At 45.3% G+C, this 22,180-nt stretch overlaps 1 protein-coding gene across 5 annotated transcripts in view; it reads left to right on the plus strand.

Annotated features, from left to right (window-relative positions):
* The window catches only part of TCEANC2 (transcription elongation factor A N-terminal and central domain containing 2), a 52,979-nt gene that overhangs the window by 535 nt on the left and 30,264 nt on the right, over positions 1-22,180 (plus strand). For all 5 annotated transcript variants that reach the window (XR_004974292.1, XM_036351720.1, XM_036351722.1 and 2 more), the window contains exons 2-3: positions 442-585; positions 10,829-10,970. Coding sequence is in view for 4 of the 5 variants with exons in the window: in XM_036351720.1 (XP_036207613.1) it covers positions 484-585; positions 10,829-10,970 (244 nt within the window). In the remaining variant the exon portion in view is untranslated. The remainder of the gene's footprint in view (positions 1-441; positions 586-10,828; positions 10,971-22,180) is intronic.

Below are 22,180 nucleotides of genomic sequence, written 5' to 3' on the forward strand. Positions count from 1 at the left end.
AGACAGGGACTGGTTGCGAGGACTTTGCTGAGATCTGGTTACTAGGGAAAACCTTGGGATTGCAGCAATGGTGGGGTAGTTATTAAGAGAGCTTCATCGCACCCAGTGGAACTTGATCCTGCCACCACCCAACCTAAGTTGGAAGAGGTTTGTCACTAGGTTCAACGCCTGGCCCAGTATTGGACTCCCCTCCACAGCGTGCACTTGTGAAAACTAGGCACTTTCTGACCCAGATAGTAGACCCGTTATTGTACAAGTTTCAGGTCTTGGGAAGATGTTTCTTTTTCAAGAGAAAATCTTCCCATAAATTCCATCCAGTAGTCCTCATAATCCAGGGAAGCTTCCAGAATCCAGAGTGCATAGACCACAGTTGTGTCATTTTAGGGAACACACATCCCAACAGTTAGGACGTTTTAGAATCTGCCCTCTTTTCTTGAGCAGAACACAGTGCAAGCACATGGAGGTAGCCGGAGGCCCCTAGCAATGGATAAATTCGTCATTCGAACGCCTAGACTCCAGAGTAGTCCTCAGAAGAAAGGTCCTGGAGGCAAGATTTACAAGCAGGCCACAATCGAATCTCTGAAGGTGAGAAGGGGACCTGGGACTAGAGAAAATGTGCAACGGGCTGTGATGGCAAGGTGGTGTGAGCTCTGTGGAAGACCTGTGTGCTATTTTTGCATTACTTCCCAGTGTTCCTGGCCACTCCTCCTTTGTTTCCCCCGTACCCTGTACTGATTTCAATTGATCAGTTCCAGGACTTCTCTTACACTTGCCTAATTACTTTGGCCTAATGGTATGTTTTGGTAGCTGGTAGGACAAACCCCCAGTGTTATTCTTCTTTTGCAAAATTTTGTCTATTAGGAATGTTCAAGTACCAAGTATGAGTTTATGTACCCTGTATAAACTCAGTCAGGCTGGGTGATGATACTGTACTCTTCTAGCTTTTTGGCCCGAACTGTATCACGAGACCTCCATCGCTATATCTGAGATTGGGGAAGAGACTATTTTAATGGACTCTTTGCAACCTGAGTGTGTTAGCAAGGAAGAGTCAAGGAATAGATACAAGGATAGACAACCAACAGTGAGTCAGCCAACATAGATACTCAATTAATGGTAAAATAGTTATTTCACTAAAAACAAAAAACTATTTGTAATTAGTTCGCTTTGTCTTCTTGAACCTCTCTTCCTACATATTGGACTTTTTCTTTTCTGTTTCGTTTATTGCTTCCCCTTCCTCCACTAGACTCCTAATGTTTGTGCTCCCAAGAGCTTACCTGACTCAGATTAGAAAGCAGTGAAGGGGGTATAAACAGAAGCCCTGGGTTCTAGTCTTTACTGTGCAACGGGGTGATCTTTAGCGAGCCATTTTCTCCTCTGGGATCTGTTTGTCCTCCCCATAAAATGTAGGGTTGCGCCCTACCTGGTTTGGATCAGTGGACACAGCATTGGCCTGGGGACTGAAGGGTCCCGGGTTCAATTCCAGTCAAGGGCACATGCCCCGGTTGTGGGCTCAATCCCCAGTGGGGGTGCCTGCAGGGAGGCAGCCAATCAATGATTTTCTCTCATCATTGATGTTTCTCTCTCTCCCTCTCCCTTCTTCTCTGAAATCAATAAAAATATATATTTTTAAAAATGTAGGGTTAAGTAATATCAGTGTTTCTTTAAAGGAGCACTATTGTCATTTGGGGTAAGATAATTCTTCATTATTTGAAACTGCCCTGTGAGTTGTAGGAAGTTTAACATCCCTGGCCCTCAGATACTAAATGCCAATATCACCTCCCACTGTGATAACTGTGGGCTACAAGGCTGCTGTGGGCACATGGGCAGGTCTTGGCCCATCCTCTGCGCCCCCGCCCAGCCTCTGCTGCCACAGCCCCGGTCCCCTGTCTGCTGAAGGCCCCGCTTCCACCACCGCCGCTCCCACGCGCTAATGGCGCCGGCCTGCTCGATTGGGGCCAGCACCAGCAGCAGGTGCGAGCGGGGCGGGCGGGCGCTGTCAGCGGGTGCAAGCAGCTGCTCCAGCGCTGGCCGCGAGTGCAAGCAGGGCTGGCACTGGCAGCAGGTGCAAGAGGCTGCCAGCCCCGATTGCCCCTCAGGAGCAGGGGGAGGTGGAGAAACCCTCAGGGGCAATCGGGGCCAGAAGCTGCCGCTCTCACTTGCTGATGGCGCTGAGTGATCTCCGGTGCCAGCAGTGGGTGCGAGTGCCTGGGGTGCGGGAGGAAAGAATTTTCAGTAACCACCAGAGGCTTGCCCCGATGACAGCAACCAGTGCCCTGCCTTGGTCTGGCGCCCTGCTTCACCATCTCGCCGAGGCCGATGCCTGCCATGTTCTGTGCTCTGCCGTCTGCTGCCGGCACCCACCATTTTCCACATGTGCCCCCTGGTGGTCAGTGCACGTCATAGTGACCGGTTGTTCGGTTGTTCTGCTGTTCAGTCTATTTGCATATTAGGGTTTTATATATAGAGATAACTTTATGCCCAGCACTATGCTGAGGTACTCTGGGAACCATAAGGGAAATTTAAGGTCAACGTATGAATCATCATGGGACTTCCTATTAGAGCATCATAGCAAAAGAAATTATTAAGTAATGATACAAAATCATATGTGATCCATTACAAATTGTTTTTTGGACAAAAAGGGTTAAGAGTTAAGAGAGGAGAGAGCTCAATGTCTCTTTTACTGGTCAGAGCACCCAAAGGGATGGAAAGCTTTGGCTAGGTAGAGGGAAGTAGTGACAGATACCCATTCAGTAAGTGGTACTTGCTGTTCTCTTTTCTTTGTGCACACACACACATGCCTACTTTCATTTGTACACAATGACAAATTAAAATCAAGTTGAGTTAAATGTGAGTTCTAGAGTGTTAGCTAGGTCTACTCTCTGCCAAATGACTTAGTCCTACACACTAGCATCACATTTTAATGCCAAGAATCTGCTGAATGTTCAAGCCTCAATTTCCTCATCAGTAACATCAGAAATAATATCTAACCTGCAGTGTTGTTATAAGGGCTAAATAAATAAATGCATGTTGAAAGGGTTAAGTATTGTCCCGGAATGTAATAAAAATAGCTATTTCCTCTTTTCATGTACAGAAAAGGAGAGGCTTGTGTAAAACTAGAACTAGAGCTGAGAATGATGATGGGGATGATAATAGTAGTAATGAGTACTACTAACATTTTTGAGCCCATTTCTATGGGCCAGGCATTGTGTTAAGTGCTTTCCATATAGTAACTCTTTAAATTCTGTGAAATGGATGATTTAAGCCTCGCCCAAGGATATGTTTCATTGTTTTTTAGAGAGAGAGAGAGGAGAGAAACATCAATGTGAGAGAGAAACATTAATTGGTTGGTTGCCTTCCGTGCCCACTCCAACTGGGGATCAAAACTGCAACCTAGATATGTGTCCTGACCAGGAATCTAAACACCACCTTTTGGTGTGTGGGACAATGCTCCAACTAACTAAGTCCACCCAGCCAGAGCTATCATTTATATTTGACAGATGAAGAATCTAAGGCAGAGAGATTAAGTAGTTTGCTCAAGGTCAGAGACAATCTGATTCTACAGTCTGCCCCCTATAGGGTGAACTATTAAAAAAAAGTGGAGGTTTCTGAATGCCATGTAAAGGAAGTATAAAAACCTTAGAGTATTAGGACCATTGTACTTCTGTTATCAGTGTGGTACAAGTAATTTTGCCATAGCCTTAACTCATTCAGTGAAAGTGATACTCAAGAGCTCATGTAGTGTACATTTGAATGGTAAAGGTTAATTTGGATAATCTCTTATTCCCTTAAGGGAAAGTGATTTCTTGTGTTGGTTGCAATAGGAGATTTTATTACTAAAAGATTCTAGAACATGCTAATCCTTTTAGGTTTAGCACATAAGAATGCTCTATAAACCTTTCCTCCCTTTGTAGGATTGACTATCCAATATGTGTCCCTTGCCCCACCAGTGGAATGGTGCTCATGTTATTGCTTATGAGAGAGTATTGTCCCTAATTGGTTTTGTCAAACTTGATAATTCAGCCATTCACAACTGTAAGACCAGATGGTATTTCGGAGAACATCTCTTCTTTCTGGCAATAACCTTTCCACTACTAATTGTACCTACCCCATTGGTATTTCTTGTTCACTTCCCTTGTTCCTCCCCATAATTCTGATACAAATTTGAAATATATGTTTTGGGATTCACATTTGGATGGAAATAAGGAAGCATTCTTTGATATTTATGGAATTCTTCTGCTCTGGAACTGACTGCTATATTTTCTATTTCCGCCCTAAAATTTCAGATCTGAAAATGATGCTGTACTTAGTCTTTGAGGGTAGAAATGGTGTTGTTCAGTTACACTTGTTTTTGTGCACTGGGGATAGCCCTCAAGTTGTTCATAGCCCGGTGGGGAAGACAGCCTTCTAGATAAACATATGCAGAAAGCAGAGATATAGTAATAGAAGTCTGTACAGATTACAAAGGGACCCAAAAAGGAATATGGTCAAATGTGTTTGGAGGGAGGCAAGGATGGCTTCATAGAGGAGGTGATGCTTGAAGAGAGTCTTAAAAATTAATAGGCAAAGAAAGAACATCCCAGGCAAAGAGTGTGAAATACTGTGACTCATTTAGGTAGCTTTAACTAGGTTGATGTATCTGGAGTAAATGATGAAGCTGTTAGGGTGTCAGGAGCCAAGTCATGTAAGGCCTTTTATGCCATGCTAAAGAGTTTGGGCTTCTAGTTCCATATGCTGGAATGAGCTGAGTGAAACCCTGCACTTCATTCTAACCATGTAGAAAGTCTCCAGTACAGCCCTGCCAGTGTGGTGCAGTGGTTGAGTGTCAACCCATGAATAAAAAGGTTATGGTTCCATTCCTCGTCAGGGCCCATGTCCAGGTTGCGGGCTCCATCCCCAGTAGGGAGCGTGCAGGAGGCAGCTTATCAATGATTCTCTCTAAGCATTGATATTTCTCTCCCTCTCCCTTCCTCTCTCTGAAATCAATAAAAACATATTTTTTTAAAAAGTCTCTAATACTGAGGTGAATTTGAAAGCAAGAAGGAGAAATCCTCAGGTGCCAGGAAGAAAAAGGAAATCCAAACCCAGAGCTGAAGTTGAATAGTTCTATTGAAACCAGATGTAATGCTTAGGGGCTAGGGTTTTAGGGTCAGTACGGGGATTGCACATAAATCCTCAGGTTAATAACCCCCATATGAAGCTGAGAGCCAAAACAAGACTACCATGTTTGAGAAAAATGAACTAGAAAAATTTCATTAGTCTAAGGAAAAAGCGTGAAGATTGTGGTCTTCTCAGGGTTTGGGGTGAAAAAAAAGTTAACTATAACAGTGTAGAACTCCATACTTATTACTATGCATGGAGATATACATCTATATTTACATTTATACATGAACACATATAGGCTATATAATAAAAGGCTAATATGCAAATGGACCAAACGGCAGAATGATCGTTTGCTATGACGTGCACTGACCACCAGGGGGCAGACGCTCAATGCAGAAGCTGCACCCTGGTGGTCAGTGCGCTCCCACAGGGGGAGCGCCACTCAGCCAGAAGTCGGACTCATGGCTGGTGAGCGCAGCAGCAGTGGCCGGAGCCTCTCTTGCCTCCGTGGCAGCGCTTAGGATGTCTGACTGCCGGCTTAGCAGGGAGCAGGCCTAAGCCATCAGTTGGACATCCCCCACAGGCTTATGGATTGCAAGATGGTGCAGGCCGGGCTGAGGGACTCCCCCCACTAGTATATATATATGTACTAGTGGCCCGGTGCACGAAAATTCATGCACTGGGCGGGGGGTGGTCCCTCAGCCCCGCCTTCCCCCACTCACAATCTAGAAACCCTGAGGGAATGTCCTATTGGCCGGGGGGGCGGGGGGGGGAGCAGGCCTAAGCCGCAGTCGGGCCTCCCTCTGTGAGAGGCGACCAGCCGATCAGGAAAGGCGACACCCCCATCATGCCGCCGCTGCTGCTGCTACTGCCAGCCGCCACAGCTGCCTGAGCCTTGGCCCTCGCAGCCACTGCAGCTGCCTGAACCTCGGCCCGGCCCTCGCAGCAGGAGTAGCCGCCATCCGCCGCTTGCCTGAGTCCCTGTGAGCCCATGGTGGGTCAGCCAGGCCAGGTGGGGCCTGGGGGGCCTGGGGAGGCCTTTCCCTCCTGGAGCCGTTCTTTCCAGGGTGGCAGCGTCAGCCGTTTGTTTGGGTTTTTTTTTCAATTTTTTTTTTTTAAATTGGAAAGCAAGCTTTGGGCTTGCAGTTCCTGGGATCCCTGGGCCATAGCATGCACCTCCAGGACTCACTGTGCGACCCGCCCCCACTCCTGGGTTGAGTGGCTGGCCCCTGGTGGTCGTTACAGTTGTTATACCCTTAGGGCTTTTATTATATAGGATATATATATACATATAGCTTAAATCACACTATCTGCAATCCTGAATTATAACAATATATATATATATATATACATATATATATATATATTTATATATATATATATATATGTATATATATATATATATATATATATATATACACACACATGCACACACACACACATATAGCTTAAATCACACTATCTGCAATCCTGAATATTAATTAGGGGAATAGATTTTACAACTTTTAGGACATTTGTATATAAAAATAATGGAATACTCTCCAATACTATTAAAGTATATTATCTGGCTTTATATATATACTAGAGGCCCGGTGCACAAAAATTTGTGCACTGGGGGGGGCGGGGAGGGGAGTCCCTCAGCCCGGCCTGTGCCCTCTCGCAGTCTGGAACCCCTCGGGAGATAACGACCTGCTGGCTTAGGCCTGCTCCCGGGTGGCAGAGGGCAGGCCCAATCCCTAGGTGCAGCCCCTGGTTGGGCTCAGAGCAGGGCCAATTGGGGAGTTGGGGCGCCGCCCCCTGTCATGCACAGAGCAGGGCAGATTGGGAGGTTGCGATGCCACCCTCAGTCACACTCAGGGTAGGGCCGATTGGGGGATTGGGGCACCGCCCCCTGTCACACTCAAGGCAGGGTCGATGGGGAGGTTGCGGCGCCACCCCCTGTCATGCACAGAGCAGGGCCCATCAGGGGGTTGGGGAGCTCCCCCCTGTCACACACAGAGCAGGGCGAATCAGGGGGTTGGGGCGCCGCCACTGTCACACTCAGGGCAGGACCGATGGGGAGGTTATGGCTTTACCCCATCACACACAGAGCAGGGCCCGTGGAGGGGGGTTGGGGCGCCGCCCTCTATCACCCACAGAGCTATGCCGATCAGGGGGTTGGGGCGCCGCCACTCTCACACTCAGGGCAGGGCCAATGGGGAGGTTATGGCTCTACCCCGTCACACACAGAGCAGGGCCCGTGGGGGGTGGGGGGTGGCGCGCCGCACCCTGTCACACACAGAGCCACAGGGAGATCAGGGGGTTGGGGCGCTTTCCCCTGTCACGAACAGCAGGGCAGATAGGGAGGTTGTGGCCCTGCCCCCGTCACACATAGAGCCGCAGGGTGATCAGGGGGTTTGGGCGCTGCCCCCTGTCACACTGATCCCGGTGCTGGGAGGCCTCTCAGCTCCGCTGATCCCAGTGCTGGGAGGCCTCATGGCTCTGCTGATCCCGGTACTGGGAGGCATATTACCCTTTTACTATATAGGATAGAGGCCTGGTGCTCGGGTGGGGGCCGGCTGGTTTGCCCTGAAGGGTGTCCTGGATCAGGGTGGGGGGTCCCCACTGGGGTGCCTGGCCAGCCTGGGTGAGGGGATGATGGCTGTTTGCAGCTGGTCACACACCCTTCAGGGTGGGGGTCCCCACTGGGGTGCCTGGCCAGTCTGGGTGAGGGGCTTAGGGCTGTTTTCAGGCTGGCAGGTGACGGAAGCTCCCAACTGCTCCTTTTTTTCTTTTTCTTTTTTATTCTGGGTCAGCTTTAGCTCTGGCTCCAGCTCTGAGGCCTCTGCTGCTGAAAACAGGTATCTGGTTTGTTTGGGTTCTATAATCGAAACTCTGTATCAACTCCAGCTCTGAGATCCTGGCGGGCCGAAAGCAGGTTTCTGGGGTTTTGTTTAGCTTCTATATTTGTAACAATGTCTCAAACTGCAAGCTCAGAGGCCGGCAAGGCAGGCGGGGAATGTTGGTTTCCTCCGTCACTGAAGCAAACAAGCCTCATGTTAGTTTCAAGCTGCCTGGCTGCCGGCCGCCATCTTGGCTGGCAGTTAATTTGCATATCTCGCTGATTAGCCAATGGGAAAGGTAGCGGATGTACGCTAATTACCATGTTTCTCTTTTATTAGATAGGATCAGTATGAATAAATAAAGAAAACATATTGAGTGAAAAAGCAAGGTGTGGAATGATATGATATTTATACCTTCTTCCTATTGAGACTATTTCAGAACACTAAAACCTGATTGGCATCACAACAGAAAGTAAGGCTTTTTCTTCCCTTGCCTCTCCTTTTCCTAGCTTCAAACTTGGAAGGGTTAGAGACCAAAGTAAAGAAGCAGATAGGATAGGAGGAACAAAGATGGGAAAGTAGAAGAGTCAGACATGTCCTCCTCCCACCACTGCCGGCTAGGCTGGAAGCAGACCCCAACCAGGGGAGGAAGTTGAGACTTTTTTTGCTGTTGTTGCTTTTATATATTTATATATACACATATACTTTAAGTTGATTTCAGAGAGGGAGAGGGGGAGAGAGAAACATCAATGATGAGAATCATTGATTGGCTTCCTCCCACATGCCCCCTACTGGAGATTGAGCCCACAACCCAGGCATGTGCCCTGACTGGAATCCAGCCGTGACCTCCTGGATCATAGGTGGACCCTCAACCACTGAGCCACAGCAGCTGGGCTGTTGTTGCTTTTTATTGAACTACTAGAGGCCCAATGCGTGAAATTCGTGCACTGGGGTGGGGGTGTCCCTCAGCCCTGCCTATGCCCTTTTGTAGTCCAGGAGCTTTCGGGGGATGTCCGACTGATGGCTTAGGCCCGTTTCTCGCGGGAGCAAGCCCAAGCTGGCAGACATCCTTAGTGCTGCTGTGGAGGCAGGAGAGGCTCCTGCCACTGCAGCTGCACTCGCCAGTCATGAGCCCGGCTTCTGGCTGAGTGGCGCTCCTCCTATGGGAGCGCACTGACCACCAGGGGGCAGCTCCTGTGTTGAGCGTCTGCCTCCTGGTGGTCAGTGCGCATCATAGTGAGTGGTTGTCCTGTCATTTGGTTGATTTGCATATTAGCCTTTTATTGTATAGGATGACATGCCTATAAAAAAGTGGACAAATCATGAGTGTACCTCTTGGCAGATTTTCACAAAGTGAACACACCTATGTCACCAGTATCCAGATCAAGAAACAGAACATTACCAGAATGCCAGAGCCCTCAATACCCTCTTCCATTCCTTAACTGGGCCCCCTCACCAGGGTAATAACCGTCAAGACAAAATTTTTAAAAATTTTTATTGATTTCAAAGAGGAAGGGAGATGGAGAGAAAGAGAGAGAGAGAGAGAGAGAGAGAGAGAAACATCAATGATGAGAGAGAATCATCATCTGGCTGGCTGCCTCCTGCATGCCTCCTACTGGGGATCAAGCCTGCAACCCAGGCATGTGCCCTGACTTAGAATTGAACTGGACTTCCTGATTCATATGTCAATGGCCAACCACTGAGCCACACCAGCTGGGCAAGATTTTTTAATTATAAAAACAACTTTATTATTTTATCTTTGTTTACTTTAAAAAAAATTCTTTAGTTGAAATAATTTCACAACTACAGAAAAGTTGCAACAGAACAAAGGACTTTCCTATCCCTTCACCCAGATTCCTTAATTGTTAAAATTTTATACTTAATGAAAAATGGTGATGTTTTATTTATAAAAAAATGGCAAAATGTTAACTTTAAAAAAATATTTTTTTTTATTGATTTCAGAGAGGAAGGGAAAGGGGGAGAGAGAAACATCAATGATGAGAGAGAATTATTGATTGGCTGCCTCCTGCACCCCCTCTACTGGGGATTGAGCCTACCCAGGCATTTGTCCTTGACCCAAACCGAACCTGGGACCCTTCAGTCCACAGCCTGGCACTCTATCCACTGAGCGAGACCGGCTAGGGCTTAACTTTTTTATTATAAATAGTGAATTACTCTACCTTTCTATGTGTTTAGAGTTTTAAAAAATTCTTCAAACGAGACTTTTATTTATTTTTTTAGTATATTTTATTGATTTTTTACAGAGAGGAAGGGAGAGGGATAGAGAGTTAGAAACATCGATGAGAGAGAAACATCAATCAGCTGCCTTCTGCACAACCCCCACTGGGGATGTACCCACAACCAAGGTACATGCCTTTGACCAGAATCGAACCTGGGACCCTTCAGTCCGCAGGCCGATGCTCTATCCATTGAGCCAAACCAGTTAGGGCACAAACAAGACCGTTTTAGTTCTTTATCTAGGAAGCAGGGAGCTGTTGAAGTGCGCTTTTATTGTTGAAATAAATATGTCTTTATGACTTTTCTGTTCTCTGTCCTCATCTATGAATTAAAGCACTTAAGTAAGCTATAGGGTTGATTCACCTCAGCATCGTTTTTCTTTTCTTCTCATCCTTATTGCTTCTCACTGCTAAGTGCCCAGTGGTGTCTGACATGGTAAGATTAAAACTTGCACTTTTCCTAATAGATGTAACTCTCTTCCTGATTTGCAGTAAGCAGGACCTGCTTTTAAGCAATTACCCATCATTTGGGGCTTCACACACACTGTGCTTTGGTTCAGGTCATAATCAATAATTCATATGTCAATAGGAGCCCCATTAGCTCAGGTGAAGGCAGATGTCTTTATAATGAAAATGTTCCATTTTCCAAATGACGTTTCTTTTTCCCAGAGAGTTGTGGTTGTAGAAGACATAAAAAGATGGAAAACTATGTTGGAGCTTCCTAATCAAACCAAAGAGAATCTAGTTGAAGCCTTACGAGAATTAAAGAAGAAAATACCCTCCAAGGAAGTGTTAAAATCAACAAGGATAGGTATGTTTCTCCTGAATGTTATGCAGAGTACTTATATTTTGTCTCTTTCCTTCTTCCTTTCCTCCCTCTCTCACACATTAAATTACCTATCATATCAGTGCTTCTCAAACTATCCATGGTAAGGGACTGTTGTTTTAAAAAGTTTCCATTGATTGCAAACCAGTACTTTCATAATATATGATAAAAATTACCAGAAAAATAAAATTAAAATATACAAAATACAAGCCCTACCTTTTTATTATTAGACTAGAGGCCTGGTGCACAAAAATTTGTGCACTTGGGGGGGAGGGGGGTCCCACTTGGGGGGGAGGGGGGGTCCCTCAGCCCGGCCTGTGCCCTCTCACAGTCTGGGACCCCTCAGGAGATAACGACCTGCTGGCTTAGGCCTGCTCCTGGGTGGCAAAGGGCAGGCCCAATCCCTAGGTGCAGCCCCTGGTCGGGCTCAGAGCAGGGCCGATTGGGGAATTGGGGTGCTTTCCCCTGTCAGGAACAGAGCAGGGCCGATAGGGAGGTTGGGGTGCTTTCCCCTGTCAGGAACAGAGCAGGGCCGATAGGGAGGTTGTGGACCTGCCCCCTGTCACACACACAGCCGCAGAGCGATCAGGGGGTTAGGGCGCTGCCCCCTGTCACGCTGATCCCAGTGCCGGGAGGCCTCGCGGCTCTGCTGATCCCAGTGCTGGGAGGCATATTACCCTTTTACTATATAGAATAGAGGCCTGGTGCATGGGTGGGGGCTGGCTGGTTTGCCCTGAAGGGTGTCCTGGATCAGGGTGGGGGTCCCCACTGGGGTGCCTGGCCAGCCTGGATGAGGGGATGATGGCTGTTTGCAGCTGGTCACACACCCTTCAGGCTGGGGGTCCCCACTGGGGTGCCTGGCCAGTCTGGGTGAGGGGCTGAGGGCTGTTTTCAGGCTGGGACTGAAGCTCCCAACCGCTCCTTTTTTCTTTCTTTTTTTTTTTTATTCTGGGCCAGCTTTAACTCTGAGGCTTGGCTCCAGCTCTGAGGCCTCAGCTGCTGAAAGTAGGTATCTGGTTTGTTTCGGTTCTATAATTGAAACTCTGTATCAACTCCAGCTCTGAGATCCCTGGCTGAAAGCAGGTTTCTGGGGTTTTGTTTAGCTTCTATATTTGTTACAATGTTCAAACTGCAGGCTCAGAGGCCAGCAAGGCAGGCGGGGAACGTTGGAGTCCTCCGTCACTGAAGCAAGCAAGCCTCATGTTCAGTTTAAGCTGCCTGGCTGCCGGCCGCCATCTTGGCTGGCAGTTAATTTGCATATCGCCCTGATTAGCCAATGGGAAGGGTAGCAGTCGTACGCCAATTACCATGTTTCTCTTTTATTAGATAGGATTCAACAGATGTAGAATTACTTTGTAAATTGCTATAAATTTTCTAAATGCTTCAGTTTCTGAGTTTATTGCCTGGACTAGTAACTGGCAGTGATCTATGGATGACATTTTGAGTGAGTTTGATGCTGGGTGTGCAAAAATGAGTAAGACATGATTCATGATCTCAAGGAACTTACGGTTTGGTGGAGAAATAAGCATGTAGACAAATGTGAACAGTAAGAAATTATAGGTTATAAATAAAAACAATAGAAATTATATTTGTGGTACCATTCTGATTTATACACGGTATATGCTGGCATAAAGAACAGAGTAGTCATTTGCACCTGGGGAGTTAGAAAGGACTTCATAGAAGAAGTGACATTTCAGTTCAATCTTGAAAGAGACTTGGCTTTTCTGTCTTGAGTAGAAATAACTTGCAAAGCATGGTTTATAAAAACAAAATGATAGCATCCTTTGCTGCTACAGCATTTGTTATGGCATTAGAGATATTTAAAAGATAAATCAGGGACCACATTGAATTGCTATTTTAGTATAGTACACAACTGTGAATAATCTGCAAGGGAGGACCAACATGTGTTCCTCAAGCTGCTCCTAACTCCCCAGGGAGTCCAGGGTAGTCATTCACAGCTGCTGTTGTTGCCCTCACTAGTGCAGCCATTGCCTTCTCTGCCTCCCCTTGACCTCTTGTTCATGAGAGGCAGGAGAGAGAGTAGCTTCACACTGGCGCTAACAGCTGGCAGGAGCTGTGTGAAATCCCCCAGAGAGCCCCCCAAGAGTCTTGAGAGTTGCACCCCTGTAATATAAACCAGAATCTGAGAAAATTAGATGCTTAAAGAACATAAAACCCTATCATTATAGCCAAGGAAATGCTCCCATCTGCTGGTGGATTTTCTCTTTATAGGTTGTGGTCACTAGAGGGCAATAAGACCATTCATATGAGCAGATAAGGTATTTCCACCAGTAGAGGGTACTAGTGATTAATATTTTATGACCTGTATATATTTACATATATGTATATATATGTTCATATTTAGGCACATGCCACAGTTACCGTTTATGATCAGAGCTTAAATATCAACATAATAGGCTGGAATTGTCCTACAAATATAGAACATGATAATTTTTTAAAAATCCTTTCTATTACTTCTTTGAGTAAATTGTGAGTATGCTTTCAATAATGGGTGTGTCTGATCAGAGCTTTCAATTTGAAGATCATAATGACACCACAAAAGGGGCTTGACTTGAGAGGAGCTGGAAACCATCCAAGTTTTGAGTCTTGACCCTACCCAAGCCTTCCCTAAAAATGAGGTTGAATAGAATATAGGGGTTTCTTGATTTTTTTGTAGTTGCAACAGTTGCTAAGTTGAAGATTCATTTGGATCATTGCCTGAGCATGTTTACATTCTTCCATCTTTAGCCTCCTGCCTGTCCTTATCCTGTGGGCTATAAGAGACGAATATTTACTGAGTGCTTTCTTTGTGCTAGGAACTGTGTTGGCATAATAATGGAGACCGATATTGTCCATGCCACTTTGAAGCCTGCAGTCTAATGGAAGGACAGCCAATTTAACAAGACTGTCAGACAATGTGATGTTTGCTCTAATGATCGGGAGAAGTTAGCTTAAGGAGTATATATATTGAGAGTAGAAGAGAAGATGTTGCAGAATGTGTCAGGCAGGGGCTGTACATGCGAGTTGCACACAGGGCTGAAGGTGGGAGAGAACAGGATGCATTGTAGAAACTAAAAGAAGTTTGGTGTGTTTGAAGTGAAGCTGGAGAGCCAGTCTGGACCAGATGGAGAAGGTCTTTTGTAAGCCATTCAAAACTATTTGGTCTTAGCATGTGTAGTAGTTATCTATCCCTGTATAAAAAGTTACCCCAAAATTTAGCAGCTTAAGTATTGTTATCTCACACAATTTTTCTGAGAGTCAGGAATCTGGGAGCTGCTTATCTGGATGATTCTGGCTCACAGTCTCTTAAGAGGTTTCAGTCAAGCTATTCGCTGTGGCTGTAGTCATCTGAAAGTTTGACCAGGGCTTAAAGAGCTACTCAAAATGGCTCACTCCCAGGATTACTGGTAGGAGGCCTCCGTTGTTCATCACATGAGCCTCTCCTTAGGGCTGCTCATGACATGGCAACTGCCTTTCTCCAGAACAAGTGATCCAAGGGAGAACCACCAAGATGAAGCTACACAGTCTCTTTTATAACCTAATCTCAGAAGTGACATACCATCACTTCTGTCATATTCTGTCGGGCACACAGACCAGCCCTGGTACAGTTTGAGAGACAACTACATATAGGTTATAAATACCAAGAGGTGAAGATCATTGAAGGCTATTTTGTAGACTGGCTACTACAACATGTATTTCTTTTTTCTCTTTTTAAATATATTTTTATTGATTTCAGAGAGGAAGGGAGAGATAGAAACATCAATGATGAGAGAAAATCATTAATCGGCTGCCCCCTACTGGGGAATCAAGCCCATACCTAGCATGTGCCCTGACCAGTAATCAAACCAGGACCTCCTGATTCATAGGTCAACACTCAACCAACCACGGAGCCACACTGGCTGGGCAACATGCATTCTTTTTATTTAACCTAGATATATTATACTTCTTAGACATGCAGATTTGTGTTCATTTGTAGAAATTTAACAGTCATTATCCCTTCAAAAGTACCTCTCTTTCGCTCTATTTGTTTGTTCTGGGATTCTATAATTACAAGTATGTTAGACCTTTTATTTTCCATATCTCTTAGCTTCTTTGTCATATTTTTTTTTAATCTTGTCTCTCATAATATTCTGGGCAGTTTCTTCAGATATATGCCTTCCAAGTCACTAGTTCTCTTTCTAGCTGACTCTAATCTGCTATTTAACTTATTCATTGAGTTCTTTATTTCAAAAACTATTTTCATTTTTATAAGTTTCCTTTTTCCCCTAAATCTGTCTCTTTTAAATAATATTTGTACATTCTTATGATTGTGCCTTTTATTTCTTTAAACACTTAATGTATAGTTCTTCTGTCTTTTTAATCTGACTCTTCTAATATTTGTGGTCCTTGCAGGTTTAAATCTGTTGTTTATTGTTTCTGCTGACTCTCATGGTGCTTGCCTTCCCATGTATTTGTTAATTTTTAATTGTAAGTGCATTGTTTTCTTTCAATCTATGGGAATTTAGTGGGACTAAATTGGAGAAGCTTCCCTCTAGAGCAGCTGTTGCCAACCAGTGGTCTGCAGACCACTGGTGGTCCGTGAAGTCTGAAAGGTTGGCCACAGCTGGTTTAAGGAAACCTTTGGAGCAGCAGTCGCCAACCGTTGGTCCGCGGACCACTGGTGGTACGCGAGGTCTGAAAGGTTGGCAACCGCTGCTCTAGAGGGAATTAGCTTCCTTCTTTTTTTTTGTTTCTGCCAATAGTGAAGGGTCACTTCAGATCTGGAATACTTTAGCACACTTCTCAAGGATCCAAGCTCAGTTGAGCATCCCAGGACTAGCTATTCCCATTTCACCACTGGCCCAAAAGTAAGTTTTTCAGCAGCATTGCTATTTACATCAGACCTTTGTTTAACCCTCCCCCTTCCTGAACATACTCCCTTGACCTCTGCTTACTTTTTTGGAAGAGGGAATGAGGTAGTTTTTATCTAGAATCTAGTTTTACTGCAGTGAAAGGATAGTTTTTGTCCATTATGAAGCCCAAGACCCTAAAGATAGTGATTGTTATTGGAGGATTTTGAATGGAAGAGTGACATAGTCATATTTGCATTTTAGAAAAAAAAAAAATCTGGCTGCCATGTGGAAAAGTACTGGAGAAAAGCAAACCTAGAGGCAATTAAAACACCTGGTTGGGAAATTAGCGTGGCCTGGGTAGGGTAGTAGTCGAGGGGATGGAGAAGTGTGGTTCGAATCAAGAGACACAAGTGGAATAAAATCCCAAAGGATGTAGAGATTGATTGGATGTCGGAAATGAAGATAAAGGAGTGAAGGCTGAAGCCTAGATTTCTGTTATGGCCAAGTAGGTGGATGTCAGTACCACACATTAAGATAGGGAACAGCAGTTTGGGAGGTGGAGAGATTCATAAATTCGGTTTTAGACTTACTGTGTATGACGTACTAGTGACATCCAAGAGGAAATGTCCAACAGAATGTTGGATGTGCAAGGCTGAAGCTAAAGAGAGACTAAGTATATACAGGGAGTTATCAGCAGCATATAGTTAGAAATTGAGGCAATCTATATATATAAAACACTAATATGCAAATAGACCAAACGGTGGAACAACCGAACAACCAAATAACCAGTTGCTATGACATACACTGACCACCAGGGGGCGTGCGCGGAACATGGCGAGCATCAGCAGCAGGCGGCAGAGTGCGGAACATGGCGGGTGTCAGTCACAGTGGGGTGGTGGAGTAGGTGAGTGGGGGCACCAGACCAAGGCAGGGCATTGGTCGCTGTCATTGGGGCGAGCCTCTGGTGGTTACTGAAAATTCTTTGCTCCCATGACCCATGGTCCCGCCCAGCGCTCCCACCTGCTGCCAGCACTGGCCCTGTGTGCACCCACTGCCAACACTGGAGCTGCTGCTCACACCCGCTGATGGCACCGGCCCTAATGGCTCTGCCCTGTCAGCAGGTGCGAGCAGGGCCGTCACCATCAGCGCGTGGGAGTGGCTGTGCGAGGAGTGGGGCTGCAAGCAGACAGGGGACCGGGGGGGGGGGGGGGGGCCGTGGTGGGAGGGGCCAGGTGGGGGTGCGGAGGATGGGCCAAGACCCACCCCTGTGCCCACTGCAGCCTCATGGCCCACAGTTCCTTTCTTTTTTATTTTTTTTAAATATATTTTTTATTGATTAAGATATTACATATGTGTCCTTATCCCCACGTTACCCCCTACCCCCCCCTCATGCGTTCACCCCCCCACCCCCCGTTGTCCGTGTCCATTGGTTAGGCCTATATGCTTGCATATAAGTCCTTTGGTTGATCTTTCCCCCTTACCCCCACCCTCCCCTACCTTCCCTCCAAGGCCCGACAGTCCAATCAATGCCTCTCTGTCTCTGGATCAGACCTTGTTCATCAGTTTATGTTGTTCATTATATTCCACAAATGAGTGAGATCATGTGGTATTTATCCGCTCTCCAGTTCCATCCATGCTGTGGCAAATGGTAAGAGTTCCTTTTTCTTCTTCCTCTTCTTAAAGAATACCTTTCAGCATTTCATATAATGCTGGTTTGGTGGTAATGAACTCCTTTAGCTTTTTCTTATCTGTGAAGCTCTTTATCTGACCTTCTATTCTGAATGATAGCTTTGCTGGATAAAGTAATCTTGGTTGTAGGTTCTTGCTATTCATCACTTTGAATATTTCTTGCCACTCTCTTCTGGTCTGCATGGTTTCTGTTGAGAAATCAGCTGACAGTCGTATGGGTACTCCCTTGTAGGTAACTGACTTTCTTTCTCTTGCTGCTTTTAAGATTCTCTCTTTGTCTTTTGCTCTTGGCATTTTAATTATGATGTGTCTTGGTGTGGTCCTCTTTGGGTTCCTTTTGTTTGGGGTTCTCTGCGCTTCCTGGACTTGTAAGTCTATTTCTTTCACCAGGTAGGGGAAGTTTTCTGTCATTATTTCTTCAAATAGGTTTTCAATATCTTGCCCTCTCTCTTCTTCTGGTATCCCTATAATTCTGATGTTGGTACGCTTGAAGTTGTCCCAGAGGCTCCTTACACTATCTTCATATTTTTGGAATCTTTTTTCTTTTTTCTTTTTCGGTTGGGTATTTTTTGTTTCTTTGTATTTCAAATCTTTGACTTGATTCTTGGGATCCTCATGTCTGCTGTTGGATCTCTGTATATTATTCTTTATTTCAGTCAGTGTATGCTTAATTTCTAGTTGGTCCTTTTTCATATCCTCGAGGGTCTCACTAAATTTTTCGGCGGTTTCCATAAAATTCTTGAAAAACCTTATAAACGTGGTTTTGAACTCTATATACAGTCGTTTGCTTTCCTCCATTTCTGTCATTTGTGACCTGTTTCTTTGTCTCCGCATTTTTTATGCTTCCCTGTGTTGGTAGAGTGGTTTTGTGTGCTAGGTGTCCTGTAGGGCCCAGTGGCTCAGCCTCCCCCATTACCTGAGGTGGACACTCTTGGTGCACCCCCTTGTGGGCTTTGTGCACAGCCTTGTTGTAGTTATGCCTTGATTGTTGTAGGATCACTGGGAGGAATTGACCTCCAGGCCAATTGGCAGTGAGAATCGGCTGTGTCTGCAGTGGGAGAACTTCTGTGTTGAAGACACCCTTCTGGGGCAAGACTTGCTTCAGTGGGGCTTTGGTGCTCACTGAGTCTGCCCCCTGGGTGTGTCCCTTATGGATCTGAGGAGTTGTAATCCGGATGGTCCCCCTCTGACCACTGGGTACACTGGCTCTTGGAGGTTACCCAGCAGGAGCTATGAAGAGAACTACAGATTCCCCTTCCTTTTTTGGAGTTTGGAGGTGCCCTGATGAGGCCCAGCTGTGAAGCAATGCAAGCTGCTGTGGGGCCTTGGGCCTTCTCTTGGAAGTTCTGTGTCTGTGGCCCAGCTGCAATTTGTTAGGTAATTTTCAGGTTGCAAAGGGCCAGGGCATTCATATGCAAAAGCCTCTCCTGCAGCCTGGGTGGGGCGGGGTCTCAGGGAATCAAAGGGTGGAGCAAGGAACTATGGCGGATTCTCAGCCCTGCCCTAAGGGGCCGCTCGTGCCTCAGTGCCCTGATAATTTAATTGCTGCAAGCACCTCTGAGGGAAAGGCGCCCTCGAGTTCCGAGTTCTGCCCGCTGCCAGACAGTCCAGTTTCTCCCTGTATGAGTCCTGGGTCCTCAGAGACTTCCCAGAACCGGAGTTCAGAGCAGTCGGGAGCTTGTGACTCCCTCCCGATTCAAAAAGACAGCCGCGTCCTCAGGTACCAGCCCCTTTCCGTGCACTCTCGAGCCTCCGTACCTTTGCACTTTACTTCCGCAGCTCCTGACCCTCGATGTGTTTTTCTCTTTCCTTCTAGTTGTAGAATTTCCACTCCGCCAGCCTTCCTGTAAGTTCTGGATGATGTCCGTTTTGCCTTTTTATCGTGTTTTGAAGTTGTTGTAGGAGGCAGCAATTTCGGTGTTTCCCTATGCCGCCATCTTAGTTTCTCCCCCACAGTTCCTTTCAAGGTGCATGAATTCGTGCACTGGGCCCCTAGTGGGAATATATAAGCTTGCCCAGGGAGTGTATTTAAGAAGAACATAGAGCTAAATCCAAAATACTGCAGCACACCAATATTTAAGAGACCTATAGAAGGAGACTGAGAAGGTGTGACAAGGGAAACAGTTGAGAATGCTGTCATGAAATGGGAAGTTAGATTTTGTCAGGGTTTGGGGCAGAAGGTTGAATGAGAAGGATGTAAGAAAATGAAATTGAAAATAAACAACTCTTTCAAGAAGCTTCATATTGAAAGGAAAAAGAGAGATGGCAATATCGGAAACGGAATGTGGGGTTGAAGAAAGTTGTCATTTATTAAATAGGAGAGAGGTTGACAGATTTGTAGAGAGACCTTATCTGGGAGAATGGACTGGACTTAGTAAGGATCGACTGTGGTGATGAAGAGGCCAAGATGTCTCTCTTACCATTTCTGCTGGTTCTTCCTGACTTCACATAGTCTCAGGTCTTTTCCTTTAATTGTCTTTGCCATCTCTTACAGACACCTTGTTTCTCTTCTTCCCTTTATAGCCAGGTTCCTATAAAAATGATTAATAATCTCAACTCCCATTTCTGTAGCTCCCATTCCTTCTTCATTCAACCCTTTCCATGCTGACTTCTCTCACAACCACTATTATTCTCTCTCAGGACACAAGTGATTTCATTCTATCCAAGTCCAGTAGTCTTGTCTCATTTCTCATCTTCCCAGAACCATGGATTTTAGACCATTGATTGATCTTTTTTTCTGTCAACATAAATGACACTGAACATGTTGCCAATTCTTTATCTATTTTTTAAATGTTTATTTACTTCATATCCCGCCTGAGTTTGTAATTACTTATTTGTTTACTTATTTTTTTATTTACTAAACAGGAACCCAAGGCAGCAGGACCGTGTAACACATTTTATTTAGTGATGCATTTCAAGCATTAGTGTGGCATATAGCAAGATTGCAGGATATATTCATCAAATGAATGGAAATGACAAGGTCAAATAAGATTTTTCTCTGTGACTTTTTCTAGCTTTTTATATTCCTGTTTCTTGCCATCTCTGTTAGTCCTTGTTCCCTATTCCCTATCAGGGTTGCTTTTCCATAAAACTCTGACCTCAGTCGTGCTGCTGCTTTAGAGCATAACTGAGGCCTCAATTCAGACAGCTTTTGGATATGTATCTCCCGTCCTGGTCCATTTTTAATCTTAGATTTTTAGACATGTTCCAATTTATATTCCTACCATTTTTTTAAAAAAAATCTTACTAATTAAATAGGTTAAAATAGCATCTTGTTTTCATTTGCTGTAGAGAATGAATTGTATTTATTGGCACTTCGTCTTTTTTGGTGAATTGCTTATGTTCTTTGTCCATTTACTGTTGAGATCTTATATTTTTCTATTTCTGAACTTTGTAAATGTCAATGTCATAATACTTTTAAATCCATTTAGCTACCTACATTTTTTTAAATGTGTTTATTGATTTCAGAGAGAAAGGGAGAGAGAGAGATAGAAACATCAATGATGAGAGAGAATCACTGATTGGCTGCCTCCTGTATGTCCCACACTGGTGATTAAGCCTGCAACCTGGGCATGTGCCCTGACCGGGAATCGGAACTGTGACCTCTTGGTTCATAGGTCGATGCTCAAACACTGAGCCATGCCAGCTGGGCCTAAATTTTTAAAAAATATATATTTTTATTGATTTCAGAGAGGAAGGGAGAGGGAGAGAGAGATAAAAACATCAATGATGAAAAAGAATCATTATCAGCTGTCTCCATGCCCCCTTTTGGGGATTGAGCCCAAAACCTGGGTATGTGCCCTTGACTGGAATTGAACCCGGGACCCTTCAGTCCGTAGGCCGACTCTCTATTCACTGAGCTAACCTGGTTAAGGGGCTACCTAAATTTATAAAGAAGGAAACAGACTCAGAGAGATAAAGTGACTTATCCAGGGCCACATAGTGAGTTAGCACCGGAGATACAGTGAAAGCCCGGTCTCTTGGGGCAGTGTTATTTCTTGGTTGGCAGCAGGCTGCCGTTGTGCCCTGGACCCTAGCCATATGTGCCTTTATTTTATTGGACCATCTCTATGGGTTCTGCCATCTGCTCAAACTCACCTCTTTTAAACAGAATTTAGTGCCATTTCTTTTGTGCCTCAAATACAAAGTTTTTCTCCTAGTATTCCCATTTTAGTCAGTCTCCCTAGTGTTTTGCTCTGACATTAACTCTCCAGGTAGAAATGTCCAGCAGGCAGTTGGAGATGTGGGACTGAAGTTCATATGAGAGATTTAGACTAAAAATACATATTTGGAAGTCATTTGCCTGGAAGCATTTGCTTAAAATCACCTAAGTGGATGAGTTCTCTGAGTAAAAAAAAGATCAAAGGGCTGAAGGATAGAACTTGGAAGATCCATGGTGGGGAAGTGGGAGGAGGAAGAGGAGCCAGTGAAGAGGCTGAGGGAGTAGAGAGAGAGAGGAAGAGTGCCAGGTCTTTTATATTATGACATGAAGGTCAAGGAGGAGAGTGTGTTAAGAGGCAAGGGAAATGAGTGTCCTCACTGGGCAAAAGCCTTTGGACTTGGCACTTAATGGGGCCTCTGTGACTGCATACTTTCACTTTAAAGGAGTCTAGTGGGTAAGAAGTATTGAGTAGATGGCTGATGAGGCAGAGGAGTTAGGCCTTGGACTCTCAA

This window comes from Myotis myotis, unplaced genomic scaffold (genome assembly GCF_014108235.1).
Source record: "Myotis myotis isolate mMyoMyo1 unplaced genomic scaffold, mMyoMyo1.p scaffold_m19_p_2, whole genome shotgun sequence".
In the NCBI taxonomy this organism is placed as follows: Eukaryota; Metazoa; Chordata; class Mammalia; order Chiroptera; family Vespertilionidae; genus Myotis; species Myotis myotis.